General features: G+C 38.7%; 1 protein-coding gene across 1 annotated transcript; it reads left to right on the top strand.

The window, feature by feature from the left end:
* Window positions 1-11,013: 11,013 nt before the first annotated feature.
* Window positions 11,014-26,583, top strand: LOC306958190 (solute carrier organic anion transporter family member 1C1-like; the record flags this gene model as incomplete). Its single annotated transcript, XM_079549623.1, has 14 exons — window positions 11,014-11,145; window positions 13,360-13,501; window positions 13,588-13,720; window positions 16,510-16,625; window positions 17,434-17,580; window positions 17,697-17,795; window positions 18,363-18,608; window positions 19,451-19,615; window positions 20,164-20,359; window positions 21,297-21,459; window positions 22,408-22,592; window positions 23,742-23,806; window positions 25,693-25,810; window positions 26,367-26,583. 14 exons carry the CDS (start codon window positions 11,014-11,016, stop codon window positions 26,581-26,583), a joined length of 2,124 nt encoding a protein of 707 aa, XP_079405749.1.
* Window positions 26,584-26,639: the final 56 nt, after the last annotated feature.

Genomic DNA, 26,639 nt, shown 5'->3' with positions numbered 1-26,639 from the left:
ATCAGCTACAGACTCTGGGAATCACCTGCATTCAATCCACAGCATTTAGGCCATCAAATGTTGTGGTTAGGAATTTCTTTTCAAGTATAATCTGCTATAGAACAGCAATAACAGCAAGAAACATTGTCATTTCAGTTGACAGTTCCGTAGAGTATTATCAGAAGGAAATTGCAAAATCAAGCTTCTTTAGTCTCCAGCAGTTTCTTGTTTCTAGCTAGTACTCAGTGGACTGAATAATTCCATGCATTCTGTGCAATGTAATAACACCCTGATATGAGATACAAATGATTAATTTTTTAAAAAGCTATGACCAGACAGCTTCAGAAGAATAAAATGAATTTAAAGACAAAGTGATCTGGGACTTTCCTTTCTAATTTATTGCTATCTGAATTTTCTGAATTTGCTAGCTGAAGCTAAGATGTGTCATACTACTCTTTTGTACATACAGTTTGCAGTTTGATAACGTTTGGTATTAAATGAATTTAAGGTGGGGAGTACAATGAAGGGTTCAGTATGGAACAAAACCTCAAGAATGATTGCACTGAATAAGACGATGACAGCACCACTGCAGATTACATCTGTTAAAGCAATTAATACTTTAGTGCATGTGATGAAAGAGAGGTTTTACCCTTCATCATAATATTGGCAAAACAATCTTGCAGTGCATTACTTGCATCTCAGCAGTGACTGCAAGTACCACACTGCCTTGCTGAGTTTGCAGACCAGAGGTAAATGCTGAGTGTCTTCTGTGTGATGCGTGAGAGGGGGCAGAGGCAGAAGAATAGGACTTACTGAGCTTTATTAATGATACAGGTTTACAGTGTGCCATTAGGGAACTATCTGATCTTTTCACAGATAGGTATACTTAAAAGAGGAGTGTTGCTTATGCACCTGTCTCAGTAGTTGGTAAGGATTTAAACCCATCACTTCATATGATGTGGTTGATAGAGGAAGGACTGATGCAGCCTGCTGTTTGCCATGTGAGTGAGTCTTTTAGGCAGTGAGTCTGAATACTGAAGAGTTGAGACAGGAACTCTCAGGTGTCCAGCCAAATGAGCATCAGTGGCTGCAGGCAACGAGGCACTGGAGGACCGTGTCTGGTCACTTAGACTTGCATGGCTGGGTACTGAACCAAATAAACAAAATAATGAAAAGCTTTTAGAGTTTGGGGCTATCTGAATCATTCTGGCTAAGGTGAATCACTATGATTGGCATCCTACTCTCAGATCTTATTCATAACATATTTTTATAAAAACAACAAAAATACCCAGCTGCATCAGTATCCAGGATTAAAAGAGATACTTCATACCATCAGGTCGCAAGGTAACTAAAACTTAATCTTGGTTTATTCCCAGTCTCAGACAGTGCAAACTTCAGCAGATGTCCAAGACTTACGAAACCTAGTGCCAAACAGAAATCAGTACATTTCCAGAAATTTAAAGAAAATTGAGGGAAAGGGGAGAAACCATACTATTATATGAGCAGAGAAAGAAAAGAAACTAAGGGAAATTAAGAAAGAAATGGGAAAAAAAACCGAAACATTTTGAGTTATGATTTTGTATGTGAGTATATGATTATGTATGTATTGAGTTAAGTTTATGTATGTAAGCCTGTATTTGGTGGATGATGATTCTGAAGGATGGGTTTTACTTGTGTGAGTCACTTTCTTTACACATAAAAGGAAGAATAGTACTATAAAGTAATTTACTTCAGCAGCTCTTATTTTTTTTATGGTTTAAAAATGAGCACTCTTTTTCTCTCACTCTTCAGTAACAATCATACCATAAGTTACCAAGCAGATATACTCCATTTTCACTTTGAAATATTTCCAAGTCTGCTACTTTACATCAGTATTTCAGGTATTTAAGTGAAAACACGGATGGATGTCTGATCAGAGATTCGGGTTCTGGATTGTTTATCATTGATGAACAAATAGTTTCATTACTAATTTCAGCCTGACAGATTCTTCCTACCTAATCCCTTGCCTTAAACTAAATCTACGACTGATAAGGTCACAAAGACCAACAAATTTAGGGATTTTGTTATTATTACTTTTTACAATTAGCACTATTAAACATGCTTGAAAGACTGCAAGAAAGCAAATACCTTTCATTTCCAAGAGTGAGACTGTTAAAATAATTTCCTTAGATTTCCTAACCACTGCTGTCAATCTCTGAGGACAAAGTGCAACTCATTGCCTTGTTAAGAAGCACTTATGGGCTATACATCATGCAAAAACATTATTAATACATCTTCCTCTCATAAGAAGCACTGGTCCTGAGCCATTTCAGATATGTGCCTGTATTCTGCCCTCCTATTTGCTTTTCCTGAGTTATTGTCTGGTTTTCCAGGATTTTCCTAGGGCCTGACTTCTCACCTTGCCTTGAGTTGATTGTCGCTGAACTGAGGCTGTGACCAGTGACTTGCAGCTCACCCTAATCAGGTGCTGAGAGTACAGCTGATGAGGGGCTTACCCTCAGCTCCCAGCTCTTGCCCTCTCATGGAGCAGCCCCAGTAAGCATGAGCCTTTAGGCTAGAGGAGTTAGGCCTGACTCAGGTTGATCCCTTCTTCTGGTAACATATAGTCATTTCTAACCAAGCGTTGCAGAAGAAATTCTTCCTCATTGGTGCTAATAAATCTCTGGAACAAATAAAATCCACAGTGGCCATTAAAAAGAAAATGATAAAAGTAGTTCAGTGGTGGGGTCTTTCAACGGTGATTAAGACTGCTCATTAAACAACTTGTGGTTAATATCACCAGGAGGTGTGTTAACCTATGGCACATCACAGATTAAGACACTTCACTGAATTTTGGAGAGTGAAGAGGATTTAGAGTAAACGGAGCACATCAGCACAGCATGATGGTAACCAGGTCAGTAAACTTCTTCTCGTGGCTGTTGAGCAAGGTGAATTTGAATGAAATGATATCATATACAGGTGGTAAAAAGACCCCTCTTCTTGATCCCGTGAATTTGAAACTTGTGAAAGGAGCAGCTGAGAAATAGGGACTGGTACAGAAAAAAGCTGTGAAGGTGCTGTGCGGTCAGGAAGAATCTGACATAGAAGAAGAGATTAATAGCCTGTCGAGAAAATGCATTTTGTATCCGAATTACCTTTACATGTGTGAAGATTTCTAATAAGAAGGGTTATTTAATTTAGCAGAAAATGGTAGACTATGTTCCAGTGACTGAAAATTAAATAGAGAACTAGATTAGAAATGAGATACTTTTTCTTTTTTTTTGCTAAAACAACTGTCTTCAGGATTTTCTGTTATCTGCATTATTAGATCAATAACTGACTATTCTGAAACAACTGCTCTAGAGTAGCAAGCCAGATGAACAGCTTAGTGAAGAGATTTTATATATTATGCCAGGTTTTAAATTTCTTGAGCCATAAAATCTTTCTAATCCTTGTATCACAGATAATATGCTAGACTATATGAAAGTTATGGGGGTCTTACCTCACCTACAAATTCATGTTTCCATTGCTGCCGTGCTGTAGTGCAACACATACATGAACTAGCTCCCAAAAAAGCCTAGGTTCTCTCACTTGCCAATGACTTGCACACTTTCAATTCTGTGTTTATGATAACAACTCCCAAACAAGATACTGGTGAAGACTGACTGCAAAGAGAAGATATACAATCAACATGACTGACTATTCTATTTCTTTCAAGTGGAAAAATTATCAGTACTGTTAAAATAGAGCTACCAGTTCTACTTTTCACCAGAAAGGTGTATGATATGAATCAATGACAAAATTATCTGTGAGTCCTTATGAAAGCAAAAGCTCCACAGAATAGCAGAAGGAACAAGTCCCAGACAACAGCTGAAATGGAGATGGATTTTAATAACACCAAATCAGTTTGATAGTATGTTTTTATTTTTTGGTAGCTTTACAACAACAAGCTGCAACTAGATGCACTGGAACAGGAACTCCAGAAACTCTTTTTGCTATTATAAAGGTTTTCACATTCTCAGGAATTCTGTAGCAGTTTAGTATTTGCTGAGCTACACTCTCTCCTAGTTGGTTAAGTAAGAGTTAAAATTTAAAATCCAGTGATTTTCTTTATTAAGTGATTGGTGCCCCAAGATTAAAAAGCCCTCTAATTGAGTTACCTGCTGCAGTTGACCCCTGCTTGGCTGACTGCTCCCAGCTACTGTCAGCTCACGCCTTTGCAAATGGGTGGCTTAGCAGCTACTTCTGCTGGGAGTCTGCTGCCATCCTCTGCCTGGAGGAGACTGCAACCAGCTCCTGCTGTAAAGGTGATGTTTAGCATGGCTTCTGTATGGATTGCTTCTATTCTGGAGAGTAATCAGTGATTACTGATATCTTGGTGTGTTCTTATTAAGCGTTTTTTGCTATCACAATCCAATTATTACACGTGAGCATAAGTTATAGTTGTATGGGAGGGCTTGGATGAAAAAAAAAAAAGAAAGAGGATGAGATGCTTTTTTCAGGCGTGAGGCCGTAGTCTTGGATCCAAATTCAATACTTTACCATTTCCAATTCTGGTATTTTAATCAACAATGCATTTAACTCAGTGTTTTCTTTTTAATATTTTTAGGATGAAAAGGCAAAAAACAAAAAACAAAAAAAAAAACCAAAAAAAAAACAAAACCCAAAAAAACACTTGAGTGGATCTGTTAATACATTTGAAGGCAGTCTGAAAATAAAACCATGGGAACAGAAGACTCCATTGAAGAATACCATGAAACAAGAGCTAGTACTTATCTTAACATGGTCAGAGCATAACAACAGAGCTTGTGACACAGTATCAAGGAAAGATGAGGAAACAGCTGTTTGTTTTTATGTGCCATACAGCAGTTGCCATAGGTCTTTTAATGAAAATCAATAGACCAGGGCCAAGATGCCTGCATTGTGAATAGAAAAAGTCAATCCTGCTATACATAAATGGAGTTAAATATGATTAGTGGCTGGACAAAAGTGGTGTTCTCCATGCTGATTGGTGGATCAAGTGCACCTTCAGTAAGTTTGCAGATGACACCAAGTCAGGTGAGAATGCTGATCTGCTTGAAGGTTGGAAGACTGGATCAAAGGGCTGGGTTCAATCACACGGCATTCAATGAGGCTAAATGTTGGGTGCTGCACTCTGGTCATAACAACTCCATGCAGCAGTGTAGAGTTGGACAAGAGAGGCTAGAAAGTTGCCTGTCAGACAAGGATCTGGGAATGCTGGATGACAGCACAGAGCATGATCCAGCAGCATAACCAAGAAGACCAAAGGCTTCCTTGACTGCATCAGAAATGGTGTGGCCAGCAGGACAATGGCAGTATGTGTACTGGGCAGTGGTGAGACTACACCTCAAGTACTGGCCTCCATTTTGTGTCACTTACTAATAGAAAGCTTCTGAGTCAAGGAAACTGACAGAAGGACTGGGAAAAGACGTGATGAGTGACTGAGGGAACTCGAGTTGTTCAATCTGGAGAATAGTAGCTGAGGGAAGACCTCATCGCTCTATACCACTACTTGAAAGGAGGCTGCAGTGTGGAGGGTGTCAGTCTTTTCACTTAGGTGAGAAGTGGTAGGACATAGGAAATGGCCTCAGGCTGTGCCAGGGAAAGTTTAGACTGGATATCAGGAAGAATTTCTTCATGGAGAAGATGGTCAGGCATTACATCAGGTTGCACAAGGGAAGTGGTGGAGTCGCCATCCCTAGTGGTATTTAAGAGATGTATGGATGTGGCATTTGGCTACAATTAAAAGAAATCCATAAAATACCAAGGGAGATTTATGGAAGATTATGGACCAAGTTATCCTTGAAGCCACTGATAGGCAAACAGTGGAGTGGCAACAGAACAGCGATTGGATAGGTAAAAGCTACACAAGGGAGTATACTGGGAATATAAAAGTCAACTAGACAAAAAGAAGCTTTGCAGAAAAGAACCTTTGTGTCCTAGTGGATAGTGAGTTAAAAATGAGACAGCAGTGCACGTTTGAGCCTACAGGACTAACTGCATATTAGGTTGTGGCTACAAAAGATACAAAATACTGAAAAAGTGATTATTTCTGCCTGTTCATCATTTGTTGAACTGCATTTGGAATACTGTATTTTATTTGAGTCTATCCAAAACAAGAAAGACATTGGCAAACTGAGTCAAGGGTTTGGATGATGCATTTGATTACTTTCTTTAGCTATCCAATAGGAGCTCATGCAGAAAACAATTCCAAAGTCTCTCTTGCACAATAAGGTGAGAGGCAATAGACACAAGTTGCAACAAAGGAGATTTTGATTATGTATACATATACATACATATATACAGATGAGAGAGGTCAAACATTGAACCAGGTGCCAAGGCATGCTATGGAACATCCATCCAAATCTTGACTTGACAAGACCTGACCAATCTTACAAAGCTTTGAAGTTATGCCTACTTTTAGCCCAGAGAATTGAAGCAGGTGAGCTCCAGAGATTTGTTCCAATCTAAATCGTACTTTAAGACATTTTTCTAAGATGAAATTTTTTTTGAAAGCATCCCAAACTTTGATAAAGACGACAATTAAGACTCATTAATTTTAGTGTTCTTAGTTAAGTGTAAGTCTGCCTTTTGAGTTTTCTAAATATATAACGTATGACATTCCAGCTTAGACTACCATTTCCTTAATATTGTTGTCTCTTATTCTAGAAATGGAAAGGAAACTGTAACCAAGTGTCAGAAATAAAAGCAAAGAGCAGTGCAGTATAACTCTGATAACAGTACTGAAGGCTATCCAAAGGTCAGCATTATTAAGTAGTCTACAGTTGTCCGTGGCGAGTAAAAGAACGGGCGAGATTATTGTCATGGCAGTGCAGAGTACAAAAGCTGCAAGGAATGGCACGTTTTGGTGTAATGTCTAGGCGGACAGTAGTCATTGTTCACATGCTGTAAAGTGGACGTCTCTTTTATCTATAATTACTCTTAGGGATAAATTGCAATCCACAAATAACAGCATGATCAAATAAAATACTTTCAGGAACCCGGTACGGGATTCCTTGAACTAGAGCTGTAAGCAGGCAAAGGGCTGATCCAAAGTACACATAGCTCCAGTACACTTTCAGGTTGGCTTTGCCTGTGTTGTCAGTAGCTCTGAAGATGTAAATCTGAACATTCTTCAAAGCACTACTGTTTCTTGAACACCCAGTTTGTTCAATACACCTAATTCATGATATTTTCTCCTTCTGTATGTCCTTGGCCGGCTCTATCAGTCTTAGATGAATGGACATCAGCCACAGACTAGGGAAATAAAACATCTTATTCAAATACATTTTAGCTATTAGTAATCAGGAACACCTCTGAAGTCAGGATGCCCCATTTTTAAACATCAGGGAGGCATGAATGTCTTGAATTTATGAACTGAATAAGCTTGGGAAACCAGGTATTTCACAAAAGGGTGCACAAATAGAACACACTCGCACATTTTCTTCCCAATTAATTTTTGACCACTGTAGATAAACATGTATTTTGGGACCTTTAACAGAGGGCAGAACTGGGAGGAGACAAGATTAAAACTGCTTAGACCATAGTTTGTGTTAGAAGTTAATGATTCCTCTACCAAGTACCAACACAGCCCTGCTTAAGGAGAGAACATTCTTGCTTTTGAGCATTTGTGTGGTAGTATAACTTCTCTTGTTGTGGATACAGCACCTAGGTAGGAACCGCTTTAATATTCTTTTTGTTTGTTTTAACCTCAAAATGTCCTTTAGTGTTTGTAGCTAATGAACATTACCTGTGTGGTTCTGTCTCTGTTTCCTTTGAACAACTACACTGCTAACATTCATGTTGTAAATATTAACATTTTTAGTGATGATGTTAGAGTTTCTATGTGTCTTTCTGAAAAGTAAACCTCATATATCATGAACAATGCAAGCAGCTTTAGGCCTGCATGCCACTATGATGTACATTTGTTGTATTACCTTGACTTGGAAGGTATTATTATGAAACCGTAATGTTTTATGAATCAACAAGTGATTGGATTAGCACTGCAGCTAGTGTAAATCAATACACTTCCATAAGCTATTTGATGAAATCTTGATTGTATTATTTTTAAGATTGTTTGACTGATCTTTCCCTTCTGCAAATGCAAAGTCTCAAGCTAGTACTACAGCAGAATGGCTTGTGCAAGTGAAGTTTAATAGTTTTAGAGAAGTCGTATAACTGAATGAATATATTTGATGCTGAAGGCTTCATACTTATCCTCTGCTTGTAACCAGCTCCTTTATTAATTAAAGATGGGGGGGGGGGGAAAAAGAGCACTAGGTAAATCTAGAACATGAACTTCATCAATACTTGAAACTGTTAGGCTCAACAGCTAATTTATGTTTATATCAATAACAAATTAATCTTTTACATACGTTTTTTTCCTTATCTTCTTGTGGCATGGCATTTTCCCAGCCCTACTCTTTCCATGTAGGTCAAGGTCAACTGAGGACAGCAGGAGATGTTGCCAGCATCTCCAACTGCTGATTTTTGCACACAGCTCACTCTGACATTTCTCCAGCACAAACTGTGCCATCTTTTTACTTCCTTCCCATGCTCCTGCTCTTCTCCAGCAAAAGCAGCACCTTTTCCAGTAGTATCTTTGCAAAGTAGTGATGAGCTATTCTCCACTGATGGGAGCTGGTCATCCTTGTTCTTGCCTGAGAGACCTTCCCTGGATCTCTAGAGGAACTAGCAACCATCACCGAGCTGTCTTCGTACTTTTCTGTGTGCATCAGGCAGCTTTTGCAACCAGAAGCTGAATTTTACTTTATTTTTCTTTTCTTTATCATACTTGATATTGCCTAATACTCTAACATTTACATGTGGTTGCCTTTTTTTAAACTATTTACCTCTACATTTTTAACCCTCCCTTTGATATTTACTGCTTTTACTTCAGTCTGTCCTCCATTCCCATTCCTTCATAACCTCTCACTAAAACATGTACCAGAATGGGCTGATAATGTCTGGATATACTCAGTTACATTTCTAGATATCTAGTTGCCTTTGTCTTTTCTCTATTTTATCTCATATTTCTACCCTCATGTTTCTCCATCTTCAGTCCTTCTCTCTTCATATTCAGGTTCTAAATTATGTTGAACCTTCAATCTCTCTAAAAAATCCTACTTCCATAGCCTGTTACCATCAATGATTTTTTCCAGCATCTTACTGTAGTCCTTTGCCTGCCTTTATGAGAGAGAGAAGCTAATATCTTCACATTACACAGAAACAGCTACATTTCAGAGGACAAGGTGCTCATAAGTATTTGCCTACACCTCAAGCACTAAGAATTTTATTTCACAGTCATTTCTGCTGGTAGCTGTGCAGGCATGAGGAGACCCTTTCCTCTGCTTCTTGATCCTATCTTTCTGAGGAGCCAAGGAGCAGGGTAAGTTTTGAGGTTTATTAGTGGACCTGTGTTCTGACCCAGACTTACAGCACAGCCATAGAAGCAGAGGTATTTGCACGAGTCAAGAGTGTGGGATGCAGTGGGAAAGGAAAGGTATTGTTTATGTCAGCATTAGTACCTAAGGATATGCTCATAAACTTAAGCGAAGAAAACTCTTTGTGTGTACTTGTTTTAAATTTCCTTACATCTTAACCCTGCTCCATTTAAATGGAAGGAAATATTCTTCATCATCAAACATTAGAAAAACACCTACCCTTTAAATGCTCTGGAAAGTTTTGCTCTGCTGTGCAGACTGTAGCAGAGCAATTTGCAAATGCAGATGGACATTTTCCAGCACCGAAAAAGTTCATCCAACTTTTTTTCAGCTCCATTCAACCATAGAAAACCTCTCTTTGTATGAGTTTCCTTCCCTCTCTATCATTCTCACTCTTTTCTGAAATGAGGAGGGTACTGTGAAAGGTGAAATAAATCAGATCCAGTCAGCTATGATTTGGGGTCATTATTGCCAATACTCTTATCTCCTCTGAGTGTCAAAATCTGCAGATCTGAAGAAGGCTCTCTTTCAAGCATTTCCTTTTTTCCCACGAGGCTCTTCAGTGTCATCTGGATCTTTCTTCAGAAATCTTTTCTGTTTGTGGTTGGAGATGCACAAACGGGCAAGTGCTTTCCTTCTTTAAATAATTTTGCAAATAGATATGTAGAGCTCCCTTATAGCATTCCACTGAAGCATTCTCTATTTGCTTACAACTCTCAAATATTAAAAAAAAAAAAAGAAAAAAGAAAAAAAAAAGAGGAGAGAGAATAGTGAAGTATGTAGTATTCATTGCAATAAAACCAAATTCAACTTAATTGTGCAACAAATCTTTCAACACGAAACAAAACATAGTAATTCACAAGAGAAAATAATTTGTCCTCTTTGAGTATAAGGTGTGCTCTTCCCAGTGGAACTGGTGCAGTTCTCCTGAATTCCTGATTTGCAAAGGATTTGAAGCATCAGTGAATATAGCTAGAACCCTGCAGAAAGAAGGGGACTAAGGACACCCTGTATAGTGTTGCAAGAAGTAAAAACATACAAACTCCCTAAACGAGGTCAGATGGATAAAGTAACCAATTCTTTGTTGCCAGAAATTGTTGCCAGCAAATTGGTGCAAAAGGGCTGGTTGAATGTCAGAGTGTTATTACACAAGACTTCCCAAAATGCTGATTAAGTTTTAAGCAACATGGCCCACAGTGCAGAGCTTCCCTGGTACTCCCCGTGTTTTGGTACTGATGTCATACTGACCCCTCTAGTTTACTTTTTCTCTTATTCCTTCGCAGAAATAGTCATTTTTGTATTAAAAGTCACTTTAGACATAGAAAACCCCCATGTTGGTGAGGGCTGTGTGAAGAAATATTTCATCTTAAAAAAAAATATAAGATATCCAAACAAAATAATTCAGAATTCAAATACCTAAGCCATTAAACCAAAATAATTCCAATGGAAAATTCAGTTTCATCATCTCAGTGCTTTCCCATGACTACTGTTTCATTGGAGATATTCTCAGACAACTCTATTTTGGCATGTGTATTTTTATATCTGTTATCATTTTCTCTTGGGTTCAGATCACTCAGCAGAGAAGTCAACCATGACAGCAGAAACTGAATCCAGCAATGTCAATGACTCAAGCCAAGAAGCAGAACCTTCCCAGCTTTTGGACAATGAAACAAGTGAAAATCTAGCAGTCAAAAAGAAGGCCTCCTGTTGCACAGGCTTGAAGGTTTGGTGCTTACTACTTACTCACTACGAATTACCACTGTTGTATGTTAAGGAATGCTGTTCAAGGTCTGACATTATGGAGCACCTCCTTTTTCCCAGTATCACTTCTGGATCTGAATACACACCAGGAGCACAGGGGAGGGCTGGATCTTATCTCTGTCCTAACAAAAATAAGTGCAGACCTAACATATTTACTCTCAAGTTATTCACAGTTAGGTCCTCATTTTTGTTACTGAACAGAGGTAGCAGTCTCAAATGGAGGACATGAGGCATCCTAAAATTGGTGGTTATTATACACTGATGTCTGGAGCTTGCTGTCAACACTCATTTTTAGCGCCGAAATGGAGTGCGCAGGAAGAATAGATTGAACAGAGCCAGTAAACCAAAGAGAATTTTGCTTTCATATTAAAGCCTTTAGTATTTATTGCTTCTGGCTGAGGTGTGAATATTACCTGGGCAAGTTTTCTTGTGATACCAATGTGTTTAGATTTATACTTTGACTAGTTCTTCAGCCAGCTTTATCTCGGATTAAATTCTGCAGACTCTGTGGAGCTATAACACATTCATCTCTATAAAAAATTCTGTAAAATGAAAGATTAATGAAAAAAAATAGGCAGTTGCAAGCTTTTTATACATCTGGAGTGATTTGGACGGAGTATCAGGTGAAGTTTCTTATATTTTTTATTTTATCTGACTCAGAGATACCACTCATATACACCACAGATATAGAATCTGAGCTCTCTGGAAGACTCACAGGACAGACTTCACTATTATATGCACAGGCAGTGCTGCAAGCCTGTGGATCTACGTCTATATGTTCCTGTGAATGACTTTATGGAAATTAGCCTTCAGTGAACACAACCTTTTGGTGGTACAAGACAAACTGTTCTTCTTCTTGTTGTCAAACATTTTATGCTTACATGGGGACTGCACTTTCAAACTTTTAATATCTAGGTCATTGTTTGTGTGTTCATGCTTATTAGCAGTTCGTGATTTTAGCCAAAACATTCAGGAGAACACTGCTTTCAGTGCAAGGCAAAAAAAGTGATTCTTGCAGACCTTTTTCTTTTGCCAGTTGAGCTCAGGAGATCTAAAACACCAGGACAAAGTCTGTGCTTGTGAGATTTTATCTTCATTCCTAGACCAAAAGACAATAAATACACCTATTTTCAAACATGTCATTGACTGCATTTCTTACATTGGATAGAACTGCAAAGTCTAAGCCTATATTTACTTTTGTTTACTTTACTTGTGTTGTATTGGAACTTTTACCCACTGAGCAGTAAGTCTATTTGTTTTTAGATTATGTTGAAATAGTTGGACAATCTTTAAACAAACTTAGTTTAACTTCTTATCAAATACATTTTAATTTGCAAAAGACAAAATGTGTGTTAGTGGAAGCAACTATAAAAATTAAAAAGAATGTCAAGCTTTTTGTTGTCAGATATTTGATATACAAGTGACACAGACAAAATGCACACATCTCAATACATTTTAGACAGTGATGAACAAATCAGCCTGTGCTATTTCCAGAGACGTCACAGAATCTTGTGCAAAGACTTTATTTTGGTTTCATGGCTACTTATATGTTTGAGTTAGAAACGGTTATGAACTGGCATAAAATAAGTGTCATGAGACCCAAACAGAAAACAATTGGAGCTGAGATTAATTGTAGGTGAGATTAATTTCATTAAATCAGTCTTGACGATGCGCATATGCGACAAAATCTACATTTCCGCAACATCTAGAAATCTCACTATTTTTACTGCCCAACATGGGCCTCAGCTGTAACCACAGGATGTCAGCAAGGCAAGCAGTCCCCAGTTTTTTCACTGCCAAATTTAAATTCTATAGCCCTCAGGATTTCTGCTTTGGGCCACCTCTGGCTTACAACACAGGTCAGATCAGGCTTTCTGGTCACTAAGATGGCTGTTGCAACCCTGAATTTACATTCAGTGTAAAGCAAGTGGGAGCTTTCAGTGCAACACCTATCACCAGCCCTTTCCAGCAGGGAAAAGCTGAGTGGTGAGCAAAAATCAATGGCACCACTCTCATAACCAGAGTACAGAAAATTCAAACACAGTGTTGTCAGTGTAATTTGAGTAACAAGCATACACCATGATGATTGCTCCACATAGTTTCAAAAATATTTTGATTTCTATGTGACATCTTCCCTTGCCTCTACCTCCAATTTTCTATCTCAATCTTCCCTCAGGTGTTTCTTGCTGCTTTATCATTCAGCTACTTCAGTAAAGCTTTGTCTGGTACAATTATGAAAAGTTCCATCACACAAATTGAACGAAGATTTGACCTTCCATCCTCTACTGTTGGTTTCATCGATGGAAGCTTCGAGATGGGTAATATTACTCCATAATATGCAGAAAACTGTTCAGAGAAATATGAGACAAGGCATCTAGTATTAATTTTGTTCATTATTTTCCAGGTAATTTGCTGGTGATTGCATTTGTAAGCTACTTTGGAGCTAAACTTCATAGGCCCAAAGTAATTGCTGTTGGATGCTTTATTATGGCTTTGGGAAGTGTTTTAACAGCAATGCCTCATTTCTTCATGGGATAGTAAGTACAGATCAAGACTGATTAGAGTAACATAGCATTGGACTTGAGGGAACTAGAGACTTGTGTAAGATGGTGTATTTGTGAAACAGATTGTGCTCTCCTTACAGAAGCAGCTTTCAGCTTCAGAGCCAGCAGATGTCCTGGTGCTCATAGAAATGGTCCTGGCTCATTTTCTGTTCCAAATCACAGAATCACAGAGTCATAGGTCTTGCAAGGGACCTCTTGCAAGGGAGATCATTTAGTCCAATCTCCTGCTGAAGCAGATCCTTTTGAGTAGGTTGCACAGGAAGGTGTCTGGGCTGGTTCTGAATATCTCCAGAGAAAGAGACTCCACAGCCTCTCTGGACAGCCTGTTTCAGTGCTCTGTCGCCTTAAAGTTAAGAAGTTTTTCCTCTTGTTCAGATTGAACCTTCTGTCTTCTGGCTTGTGCCTTGTTCTGCCAATCAGCACCAACAAAAAGAGCGTGGTCCCATCCTCTTCACACTCACCATTTAGTGTTGACAAGATCCTCTCTTAGTGTTCTCCAGTCTGAACAGTCTCAGGTTTCTCAGCCTTTCCTCAGAAGGAAGAAGCTCCAGGCCCCTCATCATTTTTGTAGCCCTCCACTGGACTCTCTCTAAAGATTCCCTATCTTTTTTGAAATGAGTTTCCCAGAACTGGACACAGTTCTCCTCACCTGGCCTCACCAAGGCAGAGTATAGGTGGAAAATTACCTGCCTTGACGCTCTTTTTAATGCATCCCAGGATACCACTGGTCTTCTTGACCACAAGGATGCAGTGCTGGCTCATGATTAACCTATTGTCGTGCACGACACACTTTCTTTTCAGAGCTCTTCTCCAGCAGGTCAGCCCCTAACCTGTACTGATGCATATGTTATTCCTTCCAAGGTGTAGGACCCTACACATCCTCGTTGAACCTAACCAGGTTCCTCTTCACTCAGCTCTCCAGCCTGTCCAGATCTTCCTGAATGGCAACACAGCCTTCAGGTGTGTCAGCCATTCTTCCCCGCTCCATATCATCAGCAAACTTGCTGAGGGTGGGCTCTGTATCTTCATCTAGGTCACTGATGAAGATAATGAACAGGGCCACACCCAGTACCAACTCCTATGTAACATCACTAATTACAGGCCTCCAACTAGATGCTGCACCACTGATCACAACTCTCTGAGCCCTGACTGTTGGCCAGTCCTCAGGCTACCTCACTGTCTTCTCTTCTTAAGCTTCATTACAAGGAAGCTGAGGGTCACAAAAGCTTTTCTGAAGTCATTGTAGACAACATATACTGCCCAACCACTCATGGCTACCTGATCAATCATGCATGCTGTTTCCTTTTGATAACCTCCTTTTCTTCTATGTGCTCAAAGATGAATTTCAGAATAAGCTTTTATGTCACTTCCTCAGGGACAGAGATTGACTGGCCAGTGGTTTCCTGGCTCCTCCTTCTTGACCTTTCTGAAGACTGGAGTGACACTAGATTTCCTCCAGTGCTCAAGCACCTCTCCCATTCTCCATGACATTTCATAGATGATAGAGAGCAGTTTGGAAGTCACATCTGTCAGCTCCCTCAGTACTCATAGGTACACCGTTGGGTCCCATGGATTTGTGTGCATTAAATTTACTAGAGGATCTCTGACCAGATCCTCCTTGAGCAAGGGGAAATCTTCCTTTCACCAGGCTCTCCTAATTCCAAAGTCTGGGATTTCTGAGGGGCAGCCTTAGCAGTAAAGACTGATGCAAAAAAGGCAAGGCATTCAGTAACTCCATCTTCTCAGTGTCTCCCATTATCAGTGCACCCATCTCATTTAGCAGTGGGCCCGCATTTTCCCTAGTCTTCCTTTTGCTTGTGATACAATTAAAGAAGTCCTTCCTGTATTCCTTGACCTCCCTCACCAGATTTAATTCCTAGCGGGCCTTTCTTGTTGCATCCTTGCATGTCCATGTTCATGTCTGCTAAAACTAATGTCTCTTCGTCTTCTCTAGGTTCAGAGGAACTTAAATAATATATATTTTTATGATGGTAGATCTTGCACTAGCATCAGACTTGTATTTTCCACTGCTTAAGTGAAGCTGAGCATTTAGCTTATCTGCACTGGGAAACTCATAAAGTGTCTCATGGATCACAGCCTGAACTTTTGTGAGGAAACTATTCTGCACTTTTTCCTATGATGAATACTCTTTGTTTCAACATGAAAAATAAGCCTTCCTAATCAAATAGAGCCAGCCTAGTTCCTAGAAGCAGACTATGTGCTTTACTGTGTTGTTCCGCAGAAGCTCATTGCACATGCTCCTCAGCAAGGCTGATATCTGCCTTCCTTGCTTCTTCCCTATCCTCACAGAAATTTTTATACAAGATAGAAAGGGAGATTTGGACTCCAGAGATTGTTCTTTTTCTCCCTGATAATATGGTCAGCATAGGGATCTAACTTCGACCAGACCCTAAATGTTGACAGCACATATTCAGTCCTGCCTGAATTACTTTCAGAAGTAATTTCCAGCTTAAAATGTTAAATCTTCCAGATGAGTATTTCTAACTTTTATTTGCTGTTCCCTTCTGATATTACATATTTTTATTACAACAATTTATTCCAAAAATATAATGTAATTGTATTTATTACATATTTTTAAAATATACTTAAGTAAACTTTCTTCTTACTCCTTCAGTAGCATTTTGGATTGATACATAAACAAAAATACCTTTAAGGAAATAGCATTCAAGCCATTCCTTGCCTACTGTACTAGCATTTCTATACTGAGCCTTGCTTCTAAAGCTACTGTTATATGTTTTCAGTTATAAGTATGAAACAGCATCAGACACAAGATCTTCAGCCAACTCCACCTCAAGCATAAACCCCTGCTCTCCACATCAAGATTTGAATAAAACCTTTTTGGACACATCCCAGTCTGGTAAGGAACTGTATGTGTAAATTTAAATATAGGAGTTAGTTTTTCCTTTGGTTAAATGTGGAATAAATAATTGTCCAGTGCAAGATGCGCAGTTAGGTTTCTAACTTCAATCTCTACCTTCCTGAGAACATTACAAATACTTCAGTGCACTTTGTGCATTTTGTCTGGAGAAGAAACATCCAGAAAATACTAGGACCCAGATCAGAGTTTTCCTATGTTCACATTCCAATTTTCTATAAAATGACCCTAACTCTGAAAGAGATGCTGAGTCTGTTTGCAAAAAGATTTCTGAAGGGTTTCAGTTACTCAGGTTTGGAGGAAGAGATGGCAAGAGAGAAAGAGAAGTTGTACAGAGTCAACTGGAAGTTAGTTGAGATTTCTCTGATCTTACTTACAACATGGAATACAGATGTTATACGAGTTGCTTTGCATGGGAAATGGGTAAAGAGAGAGTCAAACTGTACACACCAACCATCTCAAACTTTTTATTTTATCTTCCAGATAACATACTAATGATAATATCAGTCTGCCTTTTTTTTTTTTTTTCCACATGGACTTTTTTTTTCTGACGGGTGATACTTACCTGTACCTTTAGGAATCAAATACTGTGAAGGTGGAGGAATGTGATTTATAAAGATTATTAAAAGATGTAAGGAGGTTGACAGCCTCTCATTGATCTTCTTTAAGGAGAATGCTGTTCAAACCTTAAATACTAACGTATAACCATGTGCTGAACTTCCTGTGATTTGTCTCTATATTTCCCCTTAAACTATTCTATAATGAAAATCTAACATCTCATTATCTACAGCCTGTGAGAAAGAGCCATCATCATATATGTGGATATATATCTTACTGGGAAACATGTTACGTGGAATTGGTGAGACTCCAATAACACCACTGGGCATCTCTTATCTTGACGATTTTGCTAAAGAAGAGAATGTTCCTGTATATGTAGGTAACGTCAACATAAAATAAACGGGGAGATTCTTAATATAAGAGGTTGTTTATCCTCTGCAGGAGAAAACATTCACCCATTAAAATGTACTATCATCTGCTTCATTATATTTTCAGCATGTTTGCACACAATAGGCATGTTCGGCCCAATGTTTGGTTTCCTGCTGGGATCCTTTTGTGCCAGACTCTACGTGGATGTTGGATTTGTGGATTTAGGTAAGCAAAATAGGCAAAGTAAAAGTAAGCTAAATACTAATTGTATTAACTTAATTCTATTTAATTTACCTTAATTATATCATTTTTATTAATTGTATTTTGTACTTTGTTATAATTTTATTAAATTACTGGAAGCTTTTGGGGGTGAAGGCTGAATTAGACAAGGAACATTTTAGAACCTTCTAGGTTTCAAGGATTAAAATACGTGTTTAATCTTAGAATTTAGTAACAAGAATGCTGAGAGACTAAAGAATTTTTTCTAAGTTAAGTTGCAATCTTAATGAGAAGATTCTGCTAGCACGTTAATTTTACAGTTTTTGTTGATCATAAAATCATAGACTGACTTGGATTGGAAGGGACCTTAAAATCATTTATTTCCAACTGGATGATCCCCCCCCACAGCAGAGGATATGAGTTTTGATGCCTTCACTGCGTAAAAGTTCTCTTATTTGGTGTTCATCGTTACTGCTGAAATTCAACCACTGTACAAATATAGGTATTTTAGCAAATTAAGTGTGGAAAGTTTCATCTTCTCATTTAACTCGGTTCTGTTTCATTTGATTATAGGAAAAATTGCTATCACTCCACAAGACTCTCGCTGGGTGGGTGCATGGTGGCTTGGTTTTTTAATAGGTGGAGTGATCAGTTTCCTAGCCGCTATTCCATTTTGCTTCCTGCCGAAGAGTCTGGAAAAGCCTGTGAAAGCCAATAAGGACAAAACTTCACCTGGTCTCCTGGAAAATATGGAAGCCACGAGGAAGACAATTCCTCCTGCAAAATCTAAGCCAATAAAGTGGTCAACAATGCTGAAAGGCAAGTGTTTTGTGTGTGTCAGGTAATTATGGAAAGCAAATTACAGTAAAAATGTGATACTTCTGCAGAATACTTTACCTCCCCTACACTTACATGAGTAAACGTACAATTAAATGAGTAAATGAGTTAGCTATCCCCAGGAAAGGAGTTATCCAATAAGTATTATGAGAAGTCAAAGAGCTTCTTCAAGACTGTGGGGCATTTATGATTACCTGTATGGCACCTACTTCAGAAATTCTGCAATAGGAATTGGAGTAGAGGAAACATCATTTCTGAATCAAGACCTAAAGAAAATATTAGAAGTTTCCTTTTACATTCTGGAAAACCAAATCATTTTTCTGGTCATCACAGAGCTTGTGAAGATTCTGAAGATCATTGCTGCCTGAGGAAAACACAGCAGGCTTGAATTCTGATTGTGCAGACCTTATACTAGGAAAGGGGAGGAAAGGTGAAGGGAAGAGATGCTTTCTATCACCAAAGATTCCTCCTAAGTTCAGATCCCAATGGAAGATGTGCTTCCCTACAAAAGCACCAGTCACTTAGCCTTGAAACTTGTAAGCTGAAAGTAGCCTTTGCTGCATGGAGCCCTTTCGTCTTCACATGCACAGAACTCAGGCCTTAACCTGCAATTCACTCTTCTGTTAAAGTTCTCTCCTCCTACCTTAACATCTAGAGTTTTCCAATAGCCTGGTTTTGCTTTCAGGTACTCACTAGCAAATGAAGATCAGTATAATTTGCCCTTGGACAGTTAAAAGAAGGATTTTGCCCTAAATTTCATGGATTACTCACCTGTAATAATTTTACATAGCTTTAAAGCCAACTCATTTATCTCTTTCTTTCAGATTTCTATACCTCTCTGAAAAAATTATTGACTAATCGAATGTACGTTACATTTTTGTGTTGCTCACTGTTACAATTCACTAGCTTTATCGGCTTCTTGACTTACAAGCCAAAGTACATGGAACAGCAGTATGGACAGTCTGCATCTAAATCTAACTTTCTAATAGGTGAGTTACACTGCAATGACAGTTCATTTTATAATGGTTGAACTGGGAGAAGTTCTGGCATCTTTTTCTTTCCTGAACTTAATTATATGAAAGCAGCATATAAGCTAGTTTTAGTGTCTATGGGGACAGAATAAATAATTATATTCTATTATTTATGTTTATGTTTAATTATGATTACAATACTACATTATGATATTTATATCATATAGTATTAATAACATTATATTCTAGCAAGGGTACTCAAAATATGCAATTAATGGGGTCAGGGGAGTTTTAAATTCTCTAACATCTGATTGAGGGATACCTTGCTTGAAGAGAGGACAAATCACTGTCAGCTTGCTAGCCAGACATACAGTCTGTTTTGAGAACAGACTTCAAAATAGTATATGCAACCCAAAAATTAGGTTGGGTGGAAAGCCATCTACAGTCATACAACATACCACTGCCAGGGACATCAACTAAAGAATGGAGTTTGACTCTTAAACCCAGTGTGATTAACTTATTTTAACCTCTTTTTTATTTTATTCCTCTTCAATAACCTCTTTCAGGATTGACAACTTTACCACCTGTTGGAATTGGAATTTTCCTGGGAGGAATAATAATGAAAAAGTATAAAATGAGCATCATTGGAGCAACCAAGTTTGCATTTACCATGTCTTTTATTGCCTATTCCTTCACTCTCTTGCACTTTTTTGTTGGCTGTGAGAACCATGTGGTAGCAGGAATTACAGCATCATATGATGGGTGAGTATAAAATGAAGAGAAGGTTTTTCTTTACGGCAGCAACAGTTCAAATACTGTACAAGGACATGAGATCTGAAAGACAAGCATGCTTTTGCAATGCTTAGAGGGAGCAAAAAATACCAAGCGTCATTGTCATAGTTCTGCTGATCAGCAGCAGGACTGGTAAAAGTTCAGTCAGAATCACATTATCAAAATCACATCATTACTAATGCAGGAATTTTGGCTGCTGTGGGAGTGATGCTTGTGTTTCACGCTGTGCCATCTCTACATCAGAAATAATTTTCTTGCAAAGTTTATTCAGACCCAGTAAAAAGATGAAGAATGTGTACACTGTACATTGGTAGCACATCCTGCATGGATTTAGAAAGGCTGCAGCACATCAGACTCTCAGCCTGCTCTTAAACAAAATGAAGCTTCAATCCCTATCGGAGACGTTCTCTCCTGTCAAGACAGAACAAATATTCAAAAGTTAAAAGCTATTGTTAGTTCCCTGAGCAAACAAAGATACCAGAACAGGAGCTGTGCATTAGGAGGTGGCTTTCCAAGGCACCCAGAAAAACACTTGCATTTGGATTTGCATATGCTCCCAGAAGTCTAGTTTCTATGGGTGCATTTTTGCCAACAGCTGAAGAAGTACCTGATAAGTCTCTAGGTACAGCCGACCTCTCAAACAGTTTCAGTTTTTTCTTTTCTTTATATGCCTGGGAGTTAAAATCAGTAGTAGCAAATTTTGTCCTAGCGTTATTAATAATCTAGTGATCATTTTAATATCAGCATGAGTGAAATGAAATGTGAAGCAGAAAGATCAATATTTTAGACGTTCAAATATTGAAATGTAAGCCCTGGTCTTATGAGAACAAAGACACTGTCACACAGAAGGGACCACACTGATCTCAGTGCTGAATTAAAAGTTCTTACTCTTGTCTCAACTCCTAAGCAAACCCATTCCATATCATGAAAATGCCATATATTCTGACTGCAATTCTGGCTGCAAATGTGCCACCAATGTGTGGGATCCTGTGTGTGGAAGCAATGGGCTGACATATGTTTCAGCATGTACAGCTGGATGCACGATTTCAGAGGGACATGGGAAGAACATGGTAAGAGCATGCTCAAGTTTTTGTAGCTTTTTAATAGCTTGCTTTCCATTTGCATCGGGGGTTTCAGTAGTATAATGTGTTTAATGGAAAACAAAGTTACTGGGGAACTACCACTAAGGTATTTATGCCATGTGGCTGCAGAATTTTGTGGATTGAATGTAAGAGGGGGAAAATAACAGTTCAAAATGTTTACCTGCTTTCTGAAGTTTATTTGTGGTCTGCCTTTTATAAACCATGATTTGGTTGCTCTGAAGTTTTTAGTCAATAGTTGAAGGGTGCTAACATATCATAGCATCCTCCATGATGCACATCCTTAAAGTGATAGCAGTTTAGTAGGCATGTCTGAGGGTCTATGAGACTGAGACTGTGGTCCAGCATAAAAGTCTTTCTCTGTAGAGGTTGAGGTTCATGGCCTGCAGTTCCCCTTATATTAGTAGATCTTCTTGTCTTCAAGTCCTATAAAAGATATTGCTTTTATGCTATCTGTACACCTTCTGCTGCTCTAAGGCAGTCTGCATAAGCTGCATCTTGACAAGCTGCTGCTTTTAGGTAACTTTGGTGGATCAGCTTGTGGATCAGCTTTAGAAGAGGGGGACCTGGGATCCGGGTGCCTTCCACAGAAAACGCCATTAACAGGCAAAGACAACTAGCAACAAAAGGCACACCCCCTGAACCTCGCTTTTCCCCTCTAGCAGCCCTCCAGAGACATAAAGACAGGTTCAGAAGTTCTGCAGATATTCCATACATCTTCTAAAACTTGATGTTGTGTGCAATGCTAGGAGCATACTTGAATATCCCTTCCTAATCTGAGCGCAGTTTGTAGTAAAGAAGCTGCTGCCCACTGCCTTAAGGATAGGCAAACAAGAAAATAGGCTTCAGACTCTGTCTGATAGCAGGATTCTTCATTGCCTGAAAAATGTCTTACCTAATCTGTTTTGTGTCTTCCAGGTCTTCCATAACTGCAGCTGTCTTGAAACCAGCAGTTCATGGTCAGGAAATAGCTCTGTCACTTTGGGGCAATGTCCAAAAAGTGACAGTTGTTCAATGATGTTTATTTATTATACAGTAATACAAGTCATAAGTGGCTTTTGCTTTGCACTGGGAGGCACTCCAGCATATTTGATTATGTACAGGTAAGTTAAACTGTGTAATGATGGCTCAGGCTTTATAGTGAGGTGATCAAAGTCATATCTATTTTTTTTTCTCTTTTCTTTGAGAGAAGGCAACTCTCTTGCAGTATAACATGATTTATCTAATGTGTTTTGTCATTCTGCTTATATCTGCAGCTGTTAATATCAAACCTTGGTTGGCCATTGCCAATAAGTTGGTTCTAGTGTGTTGCTTCCAAATACCACATAATGTTTTTTCTTATTACTAGCTTTCCAGGACACATCCTCTTTCCCTGCTTGGATATTTTGTCCGTGTGGATTTAAAATAGCATGCATTTGTCAAGATTTCTGGATGTGGAGTCATCTGACATATTGGGCTCTTCAGATGTTAGGGTATTCAGAACCTCTGATGGTTCAGTTTGAGGCTCAGGTGCTCATGTCTGTTGAAGTATACCAGGTGCAGGCACACCAGGGTGTGCTTCAGAACAAAGTATGCAAATTAGAATATACTTTTCAGTAACCTAAAAAGAATTTTCAATCAGTGGCAAATTCAGTGGAAGTCCTAAGGGCATTATGTCATCCTTAATGAACATGGAAAACAGAAAGTGAATTCACCTCTGTGAAATATTTTTCTGAGGGCTGACCATATTAATATTTGTAAGGAGATATTAGAGACTGGATATATAATAAGATCAGTGAACAGTCTGGATGTTTGAAATGTGGTTCTCCATGAGACAGATGGGCATTGCGTAGTTCAGGAAGTGCTGACATTTGTGTATAAAAAGGTGCTGCCTTAATGCTGCTGCTTGCAAAATTTTTGTCCTAGGACAATATGATATCTCCCATCAGGTAAAGAACATGTATGCCAGGGAACCAAGGCAGTTTAGAAATCTATTTCATTAACACTAGTTTAGACCATGACTATTCCTTTAAAAATTCTTACTTAACTATACTTAGTGAATGGACTTCCCAGGAGATATGTGATAGAAAACAATAGATTAATTCCCATTTTCATACCACTTTGTACCTTTTCAGCAGACATAGGAAGCACTCTCCTTCCAAAGCTTAGTTTTATGTCATTTTCTGAGTGTTTAGTTGGGTGAAATTAACAGCAATAGATATGTCTAAATGCTTGATAGGCAAATCCTTCTTACTCATTCATCTCTCTTTCAGATGCGTTCAGCCGGAGTTGAAATCTCTTGCAGTTGGTCTGCACACTCTTGTTATGAGAATGCTAGGTAAGAGACATGCTTCTGACTAACAAAGGTACCTGCTTGCTTGGCTTTAAATGACAAGAATGTAACAACCATCCGTAAACCAGACGTATACTTGAAATACCTGAAAATCCTGGGTTGTTTCTGGAGGCCCAAAATACAGTGTAGAGTTCACTGAGAAGTCAGCTAATGCAATTTTGAAAAGCTCTGACTTGTTGATTAAATGATGTTGCACTTTGGGAGCCTGGCTTTTCAAAACAGGCAGAGTTTCTGAGCAAAATTAAAATACTGTCTTGGATTTCTAAATAATTCTGGAAAGTCTCGAACTTATCATTTGCCCGATGGCTAACTGAGACACAGTGATGCAAGATCAAAAAGAAATGCTCTTCATTCAACACTAATACAACTCTGCTCACAGCAGATTGTTTTCTCCACATTGGAACTTTGCTTTCCTGAGATGATTAAATTTCATTTCCCTATAAGCACAAGGCAACGCTCTTCTCTTTTTCCTTTTTTACTTGAGGTTGTTAATGAGACTGTTGATTAAGGTGCCTAGATGTGCAAGAAAGCATCTCTGTGTTTTCTTTCATTCTCTTTATCGACACAATAGGAAGAGTTTTTCATAAGTATAGAAAAATGTGTTGTGAAGAATCGAACTACATGGATTTGCTTTGATGCCTAAAAAATTGACAGCAACTTACAAATTTGGGCTGTAGTCTCTAGTCCTGATTGTGATGAGATCTTGGAGACAGCAAGGTGTACATACATTTTGTCCTTTTTTATTTTCCTTGTCAAACACTGTTTGGGAAGAATTTCTCCATCACTCAGGACTAGCAAAGCCAACGGGATTCTGGAAGCTTTTCTGGCCACGAGGAAAGAAAAACATCACAAGAAAAGAACCTCCCCCTTTCTATAAAGCTTTTTTTTTTTTTTTCACCCGTTTGAGAGAGTGTGCTCCTTCTACTGTATGAAGGTGAAGAGCTGTAGTCACTGATTCATGAAAGCCAACATTTCTCTTCAGTGACTTGGAGATCAAATCTGGCATACTCCCCTCTTCATTCTCTAAGGAACATCCCCAGAACAGCATTTCTCCCGTCATACCTTGGCCACAGCTTAATGATCATAATTTACAGGCCTTTATAGGCAACTTATTGAGTTCACACTGTCACAAGAAACCTAGGGTACAACAGGCTGAGAACATACCTGTTCCTACAAAATAATTTCCTATGTAAGAATGCAAGAAACCCACGTAGAAGCAAAAGTAATGTGAAACATGGTCCTATCTACACTGAAACCTGCATTTATCTGAACACTCACCTTTGATTCAGAAAGGGTAAGATTCTGTCTTGTGTCTGCCATCTTTTCCAATAAAGCATAAGCTCATATCTGTCCAAGTCATGCCAGGATTTTGGTTGTTCTACACTCATAAACATTTTTGAAAAGCATATTCAGTACCTCTAGTCATGTATACCTGGTGCTGCCCCTTCAGATGGAAGGCACTATCAGCTGCTATCTGACAGAGATAAAAAGCCAGCACAGTTAATTTAAGCTGTATGTGGAAATGTGACCTCTGCATCTGTTCAGTGCTGCAGTCCAGCTCTCTTCTGCATCATCTTAGTATGCAGTGGATGCCATGCTCAAGAAACCATTATGATGGAAGAAGCAGCATGCATGCTAGAAGCCCAGCCAAATCTCCACCATCAGACCACATTCCCTAGGCTGACAAACCCTATGGCACAAAGAGGGTGTCCCAGCTTACATTTATTCTGATATAGGAAAGGTCCTCAAAGTCCAACTCACATATTGCTGCTATTGCAGCAAATGATTTGCTTCTAAGAAAATATAATGCTAATTTTAAAAAATGTCTTTTCCTGTGGTATCTTGAGACATTTTTGCTTATTCCCTTGCAGCTGGGATCCCTGCACCAGTTTATTTTGGGGCACTGATTGACAAAACATGCTTGAAATGGGCAAGCACGAGATGTGGGCAGCGAGGGGCTTGCAGGCTATACGACTCCAATGCATTCAGGTAAAGCAAAGTATAGCATCAGAAGTCCCAAGCATTTTGTCTATACAGACCCTCCTTGATTTGTCATATTGTAATATGTGAGGCCACTGATCAAACATAATGGTCTCAACTCAGATTTTGGTCATCCCAGAATTCCTGAAATTGAGAAATTTTAAGATAAAAAATCAAATTCTTGGCTCTTCACTCAGTTTTTACATTGTGCAAAAACCCTTCAATATAAATGACAGGAACTTTTTAGAATGGAATACCTGTTCTAATATCCTTTGAGTCAAATTAAAAAAACCAAGGGTTGCATGATTTACCAGTGAAAGGGAAGGTAAACAAATTACCTCTGTAACAACGTTCATAAGCAAATAAAAATCTTTAAATTCTTTAACAGACGATTATAGTTGTCAAAATGTCTACCCTGTGATACCATTCACAAAGAGTGAGTTTTAGAATTGCCTTCCCCTGAGCTTCTATCTGATTTTTATACCTCTGTGAGCCTTGAAAGTCTTTAAAAGTGATTTTCTTTGACTTGAAGAAAAGACACTGACTTTTATTCTCTATCTGACAGATATTTGTACCTTGGTTTGTCAGCGGTGTTGAGAGCTTCTTCCTACTTGTTTGCGATCCTTTTCTTTATATTGATAAAGAGAAACTTTCAAAATAAGAATGCCAAGCTTGCAGAAAATGGAGGAAGAGAAGATGTTCCTATGAATAAAGAAGATAACTGCAAAAACAGTGAACATTTGGCAAGTTCTTCTGAGGCAGAAAAGGAATCGCATACTTAGAACGCCATCTGGAACAGCGTAACATAAATCAGGACAGCTTCTTTTAAAAACAACTT

This window comes from Tetrao urogallus (genome assembly GCF_951394365.1).
Source record: "Tetrao urogallus genome assembly, chromosome: 1".
In the NCBI taxonomy this organism is placed as follows: domain Eukaryota; kingdom Metazoa; phylum Chordata; class Aves; order Galliformes; family Phasianidae; genus Tetrao; species Tetrao urogallus.
Note: the sequence above shows the minus strand (reverse complement) of the source record. Positions and strands in the feature narration are given on the sequence as shown.